This window comes from Ambystoma mexicanum, chromosome 4q (assembly GCF_040938575.1).
Source record: "Ambystoma mexicanum isolate Mex_15411 chromosome 4q, UKY_AmexF1_1, whole genome shotgun sequence".
Classification (NCBI taxonomy): Eukaryota; Metazoa; Chordata; class Amphibia; order Caudata; family Ambystomatidae; genus Ambystoma; species Ambystoma mexicanum.
Genome location: NC_090928.1, coordinates 1,243,284,197 through 1,243,297,346, shown reverse-complemented (window position 1 = coordinate 1,243,297,346; position 13,150 = coordinate 1,243,284,197). Strand labels below are relative to the sequence as shown.

The following is a 13,150-nucleotide window of genomic DNA, read 5'->3' as shown; positions in this document are numbered from 1 at the left end:
CCCCTTGTGCTCGCACACACACAAAAGATCACTAGCCCGCGAAAGCAGCAGGTTTCTTGAGCAAGTGCATGACATTATATTGGATTTTCTGACCTGACAGGGCAAGGAGGCCAAACTACAATATGGCCAAAGAACAAGCGAAAAACCGTGGCACGGCCATCGTTGGGTGCTAGCCACCTTTAGTAGCCCTTTGCGGTAAACACAAAAGTGCAGAAGTAAGATAATACACAAGTATCCACAATTGCACTGTACTGTAAGGTTCTGTGCACAATTAACAAAATACAGGATTTCCCAAAGAGAAACAAACGTTGCACTAACAATCTTGGGGACCAATCAGATTCCCCATTAACGATGGGCAAGGAAAGTGAAACTGAACGTTTTACTACCCTTCAAAAGTCAAGACAGTTCAAAAACAAGTAAAAAGAAGAATGTTCCATTGGAGAGAAAGGCGCAAAAAAGATGATCTTTCCTAACAATGCCCAAGTAGTCAACTATTCAGGAAAGAGATCCGAGACAAAAATAAAAGAAATTACCAGTAAAGTACTACCTGTAGACCACTTATACTAGGGAGCACATGAAATACAGAAGAACCCCCACCCCCATATCCTCACACTTTTTTCCAATTCCTCACCCACAAAGTAAACACAGCTCGGCTCACACTAGCCCAATGTTAGAAAAGCCTGGAAGGTCCCTCAATGAGAATATAGTGGACTAAAATATTGGACAATGGAAATGGGTTTAGCATCCTGCACAGGAATTTACAGGTTCCAAAACAACAGACACCATTTCTTTATTTCTGCTCATCCACTCAGACCAACACACATGTACCTAATTTGTTCAGATCTTTATCCTTATTGTAATCTGATCAAAGATGTGATTGACTTTAGTAGCAATGTAACTCGGCTCTCGTACCCTTCAATCCATTGCTCAAGCTGTGTTTTGTTATGGAATAAAACAAAGTTGAGTAAAAAAAACTAAAATAAATTCCAACTGTAGGACAGGGGAGAACATTAAAACAACTATGTGCTAAAAACTCACCATTGTGTTACAAAGAGCTTTACCAAGTGCGCATACGATCTGGCATAGTTTCGTTAGAGCATTTCTCCGCTCCTCGGAAAGCTTGTCTCCAGTAGTTATTCTGCAGGAAAATGACCAATAAAGAGTTACAATAATGCCTTCAAATACAAAGTCAAATGTACACACCAAAATAAAGAATTGCATGGATGATGCAATAAAGCAGGGTCACAGCCCACCGATATGAATGAACTTGTCTAAGTGATTTCCCCTGCTACCCCGATATAACCTAATTTAGAGCTTTGAGGACACGTAAGCTTGCATACACGCGCATTCATGAGCAGAGAGCTAGAAGTGAAAATGACTTCATACCTGAGCCATGACGGGCACTTTTATTGATAAAAGCCACCCAACTAAGACTTCTCACCACATTACATTCCCAAACCAACCTGATCACAATCCACTGTCTCGCCACATTCTGTTCCAAATGGCTACTGGAAGCGTCAAATCTGGAGGAGCAGTCTTTCGTTAAAAGAAGACAATCTTGCATAAACGCATGACTGGCACAAACATTCTATGGAAATGGGTGCCATGGATTTAATGCACCATGGAAGAATACGTCTCATTGTGATGCAAACCAAAGATTCACATTTTTAAAAATGTACACTTGTTGATAAAACTCCTTTTTTCCCCAACCAGGTGTTATGGAGAATTCTCTGTTTAGGCTGAATTTCCTAACCTAGTGAGTCCCCCAGCAGCTTTGCTGGATTTTTGGGGTTTATTTTTTTCTCCTGCCAAGAGTGAGACTCTTTTACCCTCACTCTTGGACATGATTTGAGTGTTTCTTTGAATCTAGAAGTGTTTAATGGGCTATGGGGTATTTTACTCCATAGGGCTTCATGTGTTTTTGTGATGTGTTACACAGCACCCTCAGTGCAGTGACACGGGGGTGTCATAGTGACCCCCCAGTATAGACTCCATACCCTGGGACTGACTACTGTCTCCCAGGGCATGTAAAGTCACCATTGACTTTACTAGTCTTAAATTCTGAACAGAACCAGTACAAACCATCATATTGTGGACGTACTGGCTGGGGCAATTCAATTGCCCTGGGGTCTGTTAGTCGAGGGGGCACGTCTCCGTCCTCCCTGATCGAGTTTTGGCTGGTGGCAGTGGATACTACTTTTTATATTCAACCGCGAATATTTTCCTATGGGATTTCCCATTGTTTTAGGCTACTTTCTTTATTTAATTATTTACGGTAGCCTCGAACATACCGCCGGTTTATTTAATTAATATGAATTCTCCGGTTGGTATTTTTTGCCAAAACTTGATTCTAAAATGGCGTTTGTGTTCTCTTCTGTGACTCCAACCCAAGTCGAGCCCTTTGTTCCACTTTTTGGCGGGCTTCTCCACAGAAGCCCTCCAAAGTGGTGCCACTGTGTCTGGGGTACTTAGGAGGGGTGGAGGGGAATTTAGGCACCCTGGACTGAGTTGCCTAGGCAACTCAAGTCGCACTCCATCCTGATTGGCCCAAGTGGTGAGCCAGCCGGCTCACCACTTAGCATGTTTGAGTGACAGCTAGGCTGAGTGAATGGGGGTTTGCTGCATAAAAGCAGGGCTTTGGGGACTGGAACTTCAGAAGTCGTCACAGGACCTAAGAATCCGACGTGGGAGAAGCTGAGCCGACCTGCCACGACACCACCACCGGTGGAGCCCTGCTGGACTGCCTCACCACTTTTCCCAACAACAGAGGAGATCTCCCGCCGGAGAGTCTTCTTCCTTTGACTGGTGGGGATAACCAGTTTCACCGTCTTTTCGCTTTCCCGACTTACCTCGTGGCCGCCTTGCCCGTGCCAAGCACCCCGGCAACCAGGATACCACGTTTTACCACGAACGCGAAACCAAGGTACCACCTTTAACCGGAAAACTCTGCGGCTGGTTTCTTCCCTGGTAGTGCAACGACCTTCATCTTTCCTCCAAGTCGAGATCTTCTCTTCCCCTGGACGACGACGCAACTTGCACCCACTACCAGAAACAACTTCCACCGCTGGAGGATCCTTCCCACTTAAGGTACTGTGTCCCGCCTGGCTTCCCTTGCTACCGACTGTACGGGGTAGATTTAGCCCCGGCTTTCGAACCTGGGTTAGTCTGGGACACCCTGGCTAAACTTTCTTAAAGCCTCTCTAAACTCTTTTTTGAGCCCTCTGCAAGACTTTCTAAGCATAGTGTAACTGTGTGATCTTGGGCGCATTTGTGCTCTGCTCTCTCTAAGAGTGGGCCCAGCCTTTGGACTTTGGCTCATCAGTGACTTTTGCCCTTCTGCCTTGCTAACAGTGTTCCTGAATCTTAGAGTGGTGTACCTTTTCATATTCTGTCTTTGCACTCCAATATGTTTGTGAGAAAGGGAGGGAAATCTAGTTAAGCGCTCACCTCTGTATGAAAATAAGTGGTGTTTTACTGTGACTTATCTGATAAGGAAAAAGGGGTGTATATATTACAATAGTAACTGTGTTTAGAATATTTTACAATAAGAGTGCTGGAGTGTTTCAATCGGTGTGTTTTTAAATAAATAATTATATACTTTGATACCAAAGCTCTGGTCAGTGTTTGCTTGTATTATTGTATCGGAGTACCTATTGTGTATACTTTGCATACTGCCTAACTCTTCTTGAGGGAAGTCTGACTGCTCAGCCACAGCTACCAGGTAAATCTGGGTGGTACAGACTGCCTGCTACCAAGTGGGTTTACTGCCAACACCTGTAGTCTTAAATCTTTTGCAGTGGTCCCTAAGGGAACTGCACAGGTTTCTGCCTAACACAAGGTCTAAGGGAGAAATTGCTCTAAGGTCTACTTTGGTGAGTCTTTCCCTTCACTTTCTAGTTTTTCTTCTTGTGTGTGATGCCCTTACCATTTTTCCCCAGTAAGTTCCATCTAAATCTTGCTGACAAATGTGACAAATCTGGTCAATTTGTCTCTTCTACCCAGAGGTGAGCACCTCCCTGTGAAGCTAGGGAAGTGAGCCTGCTCTGCAAGACCCTCCTTAGGGGTCTGGGCAAGTGGGATCTAACTGGGAGTGACTCCACTCTAAGGGACAATGACTCCCAGTCCGATAAAGACCTCCTAGACATGAAGACATTGGGCCTCATTACGAGTCCGGCGGTAAAACTGCCTGGTTACCGCCAGACTCTTATTACCATTCCGCCTCCGTGACTCCCGGAATTACCAGGGAATTACAGCCCCGGTGTCCCGGGAGTCACGGAGGAGGAATGGTGTTAATCCCCATTCCCATTGAGTCCCATAGGACTCAATGGGAATGGGGAATTGGAAACACCGGCACCATCTCGTTATGGTGCTGGTGTTTCCACGTCTGCCTGCAGGCGGGAGGTGTTCAACCCGCCAGGTCAGACCTGGCAGCAAGATCACCTCCCGCCTGCAGGACTCGAGATTGGGCGGTCTGGAATTAACAGTGGCGGCGGGTTTCCCGCCACTGTTAATTCTGGACCGCCCGACCTGTAATGAGGCCCATTTTCTGCATTATAAGGGTGTATTAGGAGACTAACCAGGTGGTGTCAGTTGTTGGTATAAACTTTTATTTTGTATTAAAAAAAGGCCTATATCTCTATGAGGGGTTTCCCTGCCTAAACCGAAAACAAAAAAGGAAAAGTCAGAATGTCTGTCCAAAGAAAGGTTCACCGTCCTGTGTATCTCTATCCCTTACACTATAACTAATGAGGTTCTAATCAAACACAGTTCTCTAACAAGGAGAATGACTCCCTTCTCCTGGTGTATTGTAAGAGTTCTCTTGAAAAGAAGACACAGGCCAAGAGGAATGACTCCCTTCCCCTGATGTATTGGTTTCCAAATGTTCGCAGTGCCCCATTCTTTCGGATAAGGAGAAAAACTCCCTTCCCCCGTGTTTGGTTTGTTTACTGTGTTTTATCACTAAGCCATGGAGAATGACTCCCTTCAACTAGTATTCTCGTGACTTAAATCTCAATGAAGTTTGCAGTCTCTTTACCATGATGATGACTCCTGGTACTTGTGACTGTCACAGTGTCCATAGGGGAATGACCTCCTACCGCTGGTTCCTGGTACGGTGATTGTACCTGTCCTTGCTCCCGCCAGATCTGTCTCTCCAGGTACTGGCAGTGTCACAAATCTCTCTGGGGTTAAGTGCTTTTTTCCAGACACTGAGGCGAGGATTGTCTCCTCTAGGGCATTGTTCACTTAGGGTACCAGACCCTTCTCCAGGATCCAGTGGTATTTTTGTTGCCACTGAGATGAGGAAGTTCTCAGATGGGTGTTCATATTGCTCATGGTCCCATGCCCTTCTCTGATGATCATTGGTCTTGCTGTCACCCTGGGACGAGGAAGCACTGCTCGGATGCAATTGTCTCTAGCTGCCACCCTTGTGTGCCTACCGGGCTTCCCAAGTCTCCTTTTAAAGGCATGGTCTAGTAAAAATGTTTATTGTCCCTACGGGTCAGCCATGTTTTTTTAAGCCTAAGTGGCTCGATTTTAGAAAACTTTCCTATGGACCTTACCCGAGTTTTCGTCCATTAAACGCACGCGAAAACAAGCACCAGGGAGCCGCCATTTTCTGATAATCCTATCTTTTCCCCCATCGCCCTGGCTGACCTGCTTTTGCGGCACTAAATCAATTCCCCCGCCCCTGAGCCTGTCATCAGCAGACTCATACCGCCCATTTCCCAACGCCAAAGCACGTCTCGTGTCAACATTCGCTGCGCTTCAGCTAATGACGTGTCGCCATGGAAATGGCAGGACGCCTCTCTCCTCAATAAGTATAAACAGACAGTTTCACAACACACAGCAGCCGATTTTCGATTCCATTCCTCTCTCTGTGTTACTTCGAGTATTCTGTGACTCGTTTCAGTGCTCTGGTCAGCTACCTTCGCCGCTTGTAGCCTGTGTGAACAGATACCAGTACCACCACTATAAATTATTTTAGTTTGTTTAACACACAATGGCTACAATAATGCCCTACATGTACGAGCCCGAGTATACCGAGGAGGAACTACTGGAAAGGGAAGCACGCGAAAACGATGGGGATTCGGACGGCAGTTGGCAGGACGAATCAACAGATGAAGAGCCTTGGCCTAGTCGAATGGACGGCGTCTCCACCTGGTGCACATGCAATCGGTGCGAGCTAATGCCAACTGAGGACGAGAACTGCTGCTGCCGAGAAAACTCGGGATGCCTGGCCTACATTTCGGAAGGCGAGCCACGACCGCAATGCATCACCGAGCTGCCAGACTTCAGGGCAGCCTGCATCACACGGGCCGTGTTGAGAATAATGATGGTGCTTATGCACGAACTTCGAGCAACTGTTCGTCCTCGTAATCCGAGTAACGAGTAAGTATACTCTGCTTGTCATGCCACTCCTATTTCATGGTCTTCTACTATATCCAAAATTACATCTACATATCATTGTAACGCATGTAAGTCGTTGAATAGTGTGCATTGTCTAGATAGCATTTGTCCGTGTAAAATGCCATTAGTTACAAGAATTGTCATTGACAACAAACGTTTATTAAACTTATCTTGGTAATTTAAAAACAGTTTGTTTCATTCCTTTTCACAGGTGGTACAGGCTGGTGGCCTATCGTTCCTTTACATGGTGGCTTCACGGGAGGCTTGGACACCACGTTCGAAGAGTGATACCCGCCTGTGCCGTTCGTGCCATTAGAGAAACGTTCCCGAGTGACAGCGGTCAGTACAGGGGATTTTCTCTTGCTGTGCTGCAACCTGACCTGTATAATCTTTAAAGTCTTGTATTTTTGTGTCATGAAAATAAGATACAAAATAAAACACCACATATATTTTAACAACGGTTGTCTCGATTTTTTAAATGAATCAAGTGTGTCTCCATTCAAGGATGGACGTCAGACATCTGTGCTCCGAATGGGTGAAGGTCTGGTTGCTGTGAAGCAGGGTGGTCACTATCTATCTAAGCTAACATAACATATTCTCGATAATGCATGCACTAAAACACACTTGTTCAAAGTCTTTCAGTAGGTTATGTCTCTATAAAAGTCACACATCTATCTATACTAACATTTACCATTGGATTATACAGTCTTGACCACTATAATACACCGGTTGAAAAGTGGGTCTGTGCTCACAAGAATCTCCGGTATATGGCATTTGTTATTGATAAGCAACGATATAGTATCATTGATATAAAGGCGATATACTGTATATTGATATAAAGGCAGTTCGCGCCGGTGGATGCGCGCTGGCATGGGGGGCTGTCAGGGGCGCAAAAGGCCAAGGTGCCAAACTACATGTACACTTCAAAAGGTGTCCCACGCCAAGGGGCCATTGTTCACATGGTCTCCTCAGACCCCGTGTCTCCAGGCAGGCCTCCCCTGAGGCAGGTCGCCCCCCTGCAATCCACATAAGTTGGTCTCCATTCAGCAGTCTTCCTGTACCTTATCTGCACGCCCCAGGGCCATCCATCCCACCCCCCTGTATCAAAGGCGGTTCGCGCCGGTGGATGCGCGCTGGCATGGGGGGCTGTGACGGGTGCAAACGGCCAAGGTGCAAAACTACATGTACACTTCAAAAGGTGTCCCACGCCAAGGGGCCATCGGTCACATGGCCTCCTCAAACCCCGTGTCTCCAGCCAGGACTCCCCTTGAAGCAGGCCGCCCCCATGCTATCCACATAAGTGTGTCTCCATTCAGCAGTCTTCCTGTGCCTTATCTGCACGCCCCAAGGCCATCCATCCCACCCCCCTGTATCAAAGGCAGTTCACGCCGGTGGATGCGCGCTGGCATGGGGGGCTGTGACGGGCGCAAACGGCCAAGGTGCCAAACTGCATGTACACTTCAAAAGGTGTCCCACGCCAATGGGCCATTGTTCACATGGTCTCCTCAGACCCCGTGTCTCCAGGCAGGCCTCCGCTGAGGCAGGCCGCCCCCCTGCAATACACATAAGTGTGTCTCCATTCAGCAGTCTTCCTGTGCCTTATCTGCACGCCCCAGGGCCATCCATCCCACCCCCCTCTATCAAAGGCGGTTCACACCTGGGGATGAGTGCTGGCATGGGGGGCTGTCAGGGGCGCGAAAGGCCAAGGTGCCAAACTGCATGTACACTTCAAAAGGTGTCCCACGCCAAGGGGCCATCGATCACATGGCCTCCTCAGACCCTGTGTCTCCAGGCAGGCCTCCCGTTCAAGCAGGCCGCCCCCCTAATACCACGACATACATACGTCATTCATTCACAAACACACCCCAGTTTATAATACTTTAAAAACCACTCGATATGTCTCATGAGAACATCTTTGTGCTTTGCAAGTCAACTCCTGAACGTGCTACCTGGGAACCACTGAGATCTATGCTAATCTGCTCGTCGTCAGCTATCCGTGAACTTCTGTGACCGCTTCGAGCATACCCATCAGTGCGCTACCTGTGGCCATCCACCTATTCTCCCGCAACATACTGCTCTGCTTGCTGAATCCAACTGTTTGTTGGTCAAGGTAAGGCCATGTATCCTGGTAATATTTCGCAGATTTTTAAATTTCTATCTATTTTCGAGTAGAGTACACAATAGTGCTATGTTCATTGGTCTCATTGGTATTGACTTGAGTTTCCATTGCTATGCTATCAATAGAACTATTTATTTTCATCTGTGTCTATTGTCATTGAATTGCATCCTTCGGGGGTCCAGTCTATAATGTAAGCATGTTTCCTTCTCGTGCAAGACAGAACATCCAAGGGACGAGTGACATGTTCAGATTTCAGTCACATCAATTATACATTTCTGTAACTTATGCAACTACTAAGCAGCACATAATGAACTGGTATAGTTCCTGCGACCAAAACAAACCTTGCATTGATCATTGTATGATTCATTTACTTTTGTATCAAATCTTTACTCTTGAAGATTGTATAATAATGTCGATATTTACTTTTCAGATTTATCAACAATGCCTGCCTGTTCGATTAGCGGTTGCCCTTCGAAGACCCATGCGAAATCTGAAGGAACTACAATGCATGTATTCCCGAAAACTGTTGATCGAATAAGAGAATGGGTCAGACATTGCGGATATCCACTGGATGAGCTGGAAAGTACAGTCCATCAAGTCTTCGAGGACAAGAGGGGTGATCGATACCGCTTCTGCAGCCGGCACTTTTCCTTGGACATGTACACAACTTCTTGGGTAACAAAGAAGAATAAACGGCGAACGACACGGAAATTGCGCGAAAACGCTATTCCCACTCTATTCGTCCACATTCCGCCACCGGTGAGTCAAGTGTCCGGATTTAGCTTTCAGCCTTGCGGTAGTGTGTAGCCGAATGGATTAATTGATATTGTAGGTGTTCTATCCCTTGTAATAATTTCGATATTGATATGAGTGTATAGTTTTTTGAATAATGACATTTATCAATATATTCTTTTTCGATTTCATAACCCACAAACGCAATTTATATATATATATATATGGGGACAGGGAACTGTGCTGTATTGAGCATTTTTCAAGTATTCTGTCGGCTTACATGGCTATTTTTAATATTGGCATTTCATTGTCGATCATTAATTGAACTTTACAACTTCTTGACTATCCCTTGAATCTGAAGCAAGAACATTCTACATCCTTGACGTGGTCGCAGTTATCAACCACTTCTAGCGCGTATCAGGTAATCTTACTAGGCTAATCCGCTACATACTTGTTTTATGCATGTCAAGTAATAGTTTTATTCTATCGTGTAATTATTTTACCGAATGTTTGGTTACTGCTTTCCAAGTGATATACACCTTAGTTATCGTCCACTGGTGTTTGTTTTCAGTTATAATTAGTGTTATCCATACTAATGCAAGTACTGTCTTTCAGGGAGATGCTGAAGCGTCCGCCACATCTACAACATTTCTAGATGTTTTTCAACATTAGGGGGTATGGATACTGACAGCTCCATCAAGCATCATCATCAGAGCTGGAATTCTTGTTGTTTGATTGTTCTACACAATGTTTCATTCGTGGTTAGCCGTTGATATGTACCTGTGCTGTCGACCCCAGGTGTGTGTTATGTTTTCACAATTGTAATCCTCACTAATGCAAGTATTATGTTTCAGGCAGTTGATGGAGCGTCAACCCCTGCAGTTGATGCAGAGCCTGACATTCAAGTATACGAATCGGCGCAACAGCTTTCGGAAGTGCGCACTACATTTGCAACATCCATAGATATTCTTCAGCAGCACGAGGTATGGATAATGACAGCTCCATCATGCGTGATCATATAACGTGATTCCATTTGCTATACTTTCTTCCCTATTAACGCAAGTGCTGTGTTTCAGGGAGACGACGAAGCTTCCACCACAACCACAACATCTCATTTAGATGATGCAGATGTAAAGGAATCGTTGAAATAAGTCGATGAAATGTGATCATATTTGGATTTTCCTTGATTCTTTTGGACAATGCATCATTTGCGGTTATCTCTTTATATGTACCTGTGCCGTCGACCCCAAGTGTGTGTTGTGTTTCCAATATTGAAAAGCATACTAATGCAGGTACTGTGTTTCAGGGAGATGCGGATGCCTCCTCTCCAATACAACCATTCATGGCAGTCCATGCAGAGCCAGAGGTATGGATACTGACAGTTCCATCGATATAGATCATCACTGGTCGAATACTTGTCGTTTGATTGTTGCACACAATGTTTAAATCGTATTTGGCTATTGAGATGTACCTGTGTGTTCGTCCTCACGTGTGTTTTATGCTAACAATATTTTGATACATAGTAATGAAAGTACTATGTTTCAGGGAGACGATGGAGCCTCATTCCGTGCTGTCTATGCGGATACAGAAAATATAGTTGTTGCAGCGGAAGAGGAAGGGAGGACATGCGGAAACGAATCGGAGCTACAGCGTGCAGATGTTGAAGGTCGAGTCAAAAAATTTGCAAAGAAAAAAACAAAAAAAAGGTTAGTTACAAACAGTTCATAACTTTAAAAAAATGTTTGTGCTGGGGACTATTTTATTTTTTTTCCAGTCAATTCTACTACACTCCATCTTGTGTTTAAACTGAACATCCCTTTTCCAATCTCTCTTCCAGTTACCCGTGGGTGTCAGAACTATACACACACAGACAGTGAAGCGAATGAGAGATGTGGCTTGCCAGACCGTGTACACCATGGAGTAACTATTAATTAAGGCGAGGCGTGTTCAGGCTCGAGATGCTCATGTCCAATGGCCAGAACATGAATTAATTGTGTTTGGAGACTACAGCAAAGTTGCATTGGACCATAGCTACAGTGCGACCGCACCACCACAAGAAGATGTTATTGAATGTATTGAAGATAGCTCTGAAGTAGTTGCAGATCAATTTACACAATCTACACCCGCCAAAAATTTGCCACCAAAAACCTGTCAACATTGTTGTGTTCTCCCATCAATGTTGAAGTAATAGATGTTGAAATGACAGAGAATGAACCAGCCACAGCATCCATAGACGCATCAGAACTTAATATCAGCGATATTACTTTCCAATGTGTTGAAATCTCCACAACGTCAAAGGCCGAAACAACGTTGACGCAGGATGACAGTCTAATGAAAGAGAGCAAATACATTGTATTCGACAGTTGTTTGATGGAAATTATAAGTATGCTGAAATGTGGGCATTCCATTAGAGGGAAAGTTTGTGGGAAGCCATTGATTAATGTGACTCGTCAAATAAAAGGCAGTAACGTCAAAATAAATGCCGCCTGTAGATTAAATCATAGGTTCTCATGGTCTGCACAACCGATGCTGGGGAAACTGCCAGCAGGCAATCTACTGTGTGCAGCTGCGTCACTTTTTAGTGGCTCCAGTTTTAGAAAGTTAGAGGCTTTCTTTCAGTTTGTGGGACTCCATTTCATTTCTAAAGCGCTGTACTACACATACCAACTTGATTATCTGTTTCCGGCCATTAGTGATGCTTGGAAAATTGAACAATTGTCTCTAGCAAGTACATTCGGAGGCAAACGATTCAGGCTAGCCCTGGATTTTCTGCCAAGTACTGCACCTACCACTTTCAGGACATGGATAGTAAGAAAATTGTGAGTTCGGTGGTCGTGCAGTTAACACAATGTACATCCTCAGTGGCCATGGTGAAACTAGGTTTTATAAAATCAGTGGAATATCTACAATCGAGGGGAATGCACATCGACCTCATAGCCACGGATAGACACGTTTCAATTGCCAAGACAATGAGAGAGCAGTTCCCACATATTAAACATCAATTTGACGTATGGCATCTTGCTAAATCAATCAATAAGAAAATCTCGGCTGCAGGGGAAAAAAAAGGTTTTGAAAGTATTTTGCAGTGGTCACATTCTATCACCAACCATCTTTGGTGGAGCTCAAAAACGTGAGGGGTCAGTGGAAATACTACTTGAAAAATGGCGGTCACTGATGCACCACTGTACCAACGTTCACCGCTGGACAGCAAATGAACATTTCCACCAATGTGAACATGGCACTTTGTCCCCAGAGGAGGCACGGAAGAAGAAGTGGTTGATTCCATCATCACCGACACACAAAGCCATTGAGAAGATTGTTTTCGACAAAACTCTATCAAGAGATTTGAGAGGACTGACAGAATTCTGTCACACAGGAGATTTGGAGGTGTTCCACAATATGTGCCTAAAGTACAGGCCAAAGTGCTTGCATTTTAGCTTTCGGGGCATGAAACATCGCACTCTACTAGCGGTCTTGGCCCATAACAGCAATGTCGGACGTGAACAATCTAGGACTAGGGGTAAAGTAAGAATGCCTCGCTACACTAAGGTGTTTTCAAAACGAAGTAAGCAATGGGTGATCAAACCAGTCTATGATGAAATGCAGTTCGACTTTGTGAAAAGCCTTATAGTTGCTGTGTTAGAGAAGCACAGATATGGAATTTTGGACGTTTCTGTGCAGAGCAGTGATCCATTGCCACCGAACATTGCGACTGTGCCATGCCCACCCGAAGCACAGCCGATTGTGAAGTACAAATCCCGGTTTAAATAATTGCAATACGATTGTCTTTTTGTAAATAAATGTTATTGTACAGTTTACCTGTAAACCTAACCATCATGGGTGGCGAACAAGCTGGGTGTCATCTTTGAATTCTCTCTATTCACCTCACAT

The 13,150-nt window shown here is 44.9% G+C and overlaps 1 protein-coding gene across 2 annotated transcripts in view; it reads right to left on the bottom strand.

The window, feature by feature from the left end:
- LOC138468319 (exportin-5-like) overlaps positions 1–13,150 on the bottom strand; it is a 2,047,117-nt gene that overhangs the window by 1,448,975 nt on the left and 584,992 nt on the right. For both annotated transcript variants that reach the window (XM_069608821.1, XM_069608822.1), the window contains exon 12: positions 1,039–1,138. In XM_069608821.1, coding sequence (XP_069464922.1) covers positions 1,039–1,138 — 100 coding nt within the window. The remainder of the gene's footprint in view (positions 1–1,038; positions 1,139–13,150) is intronic.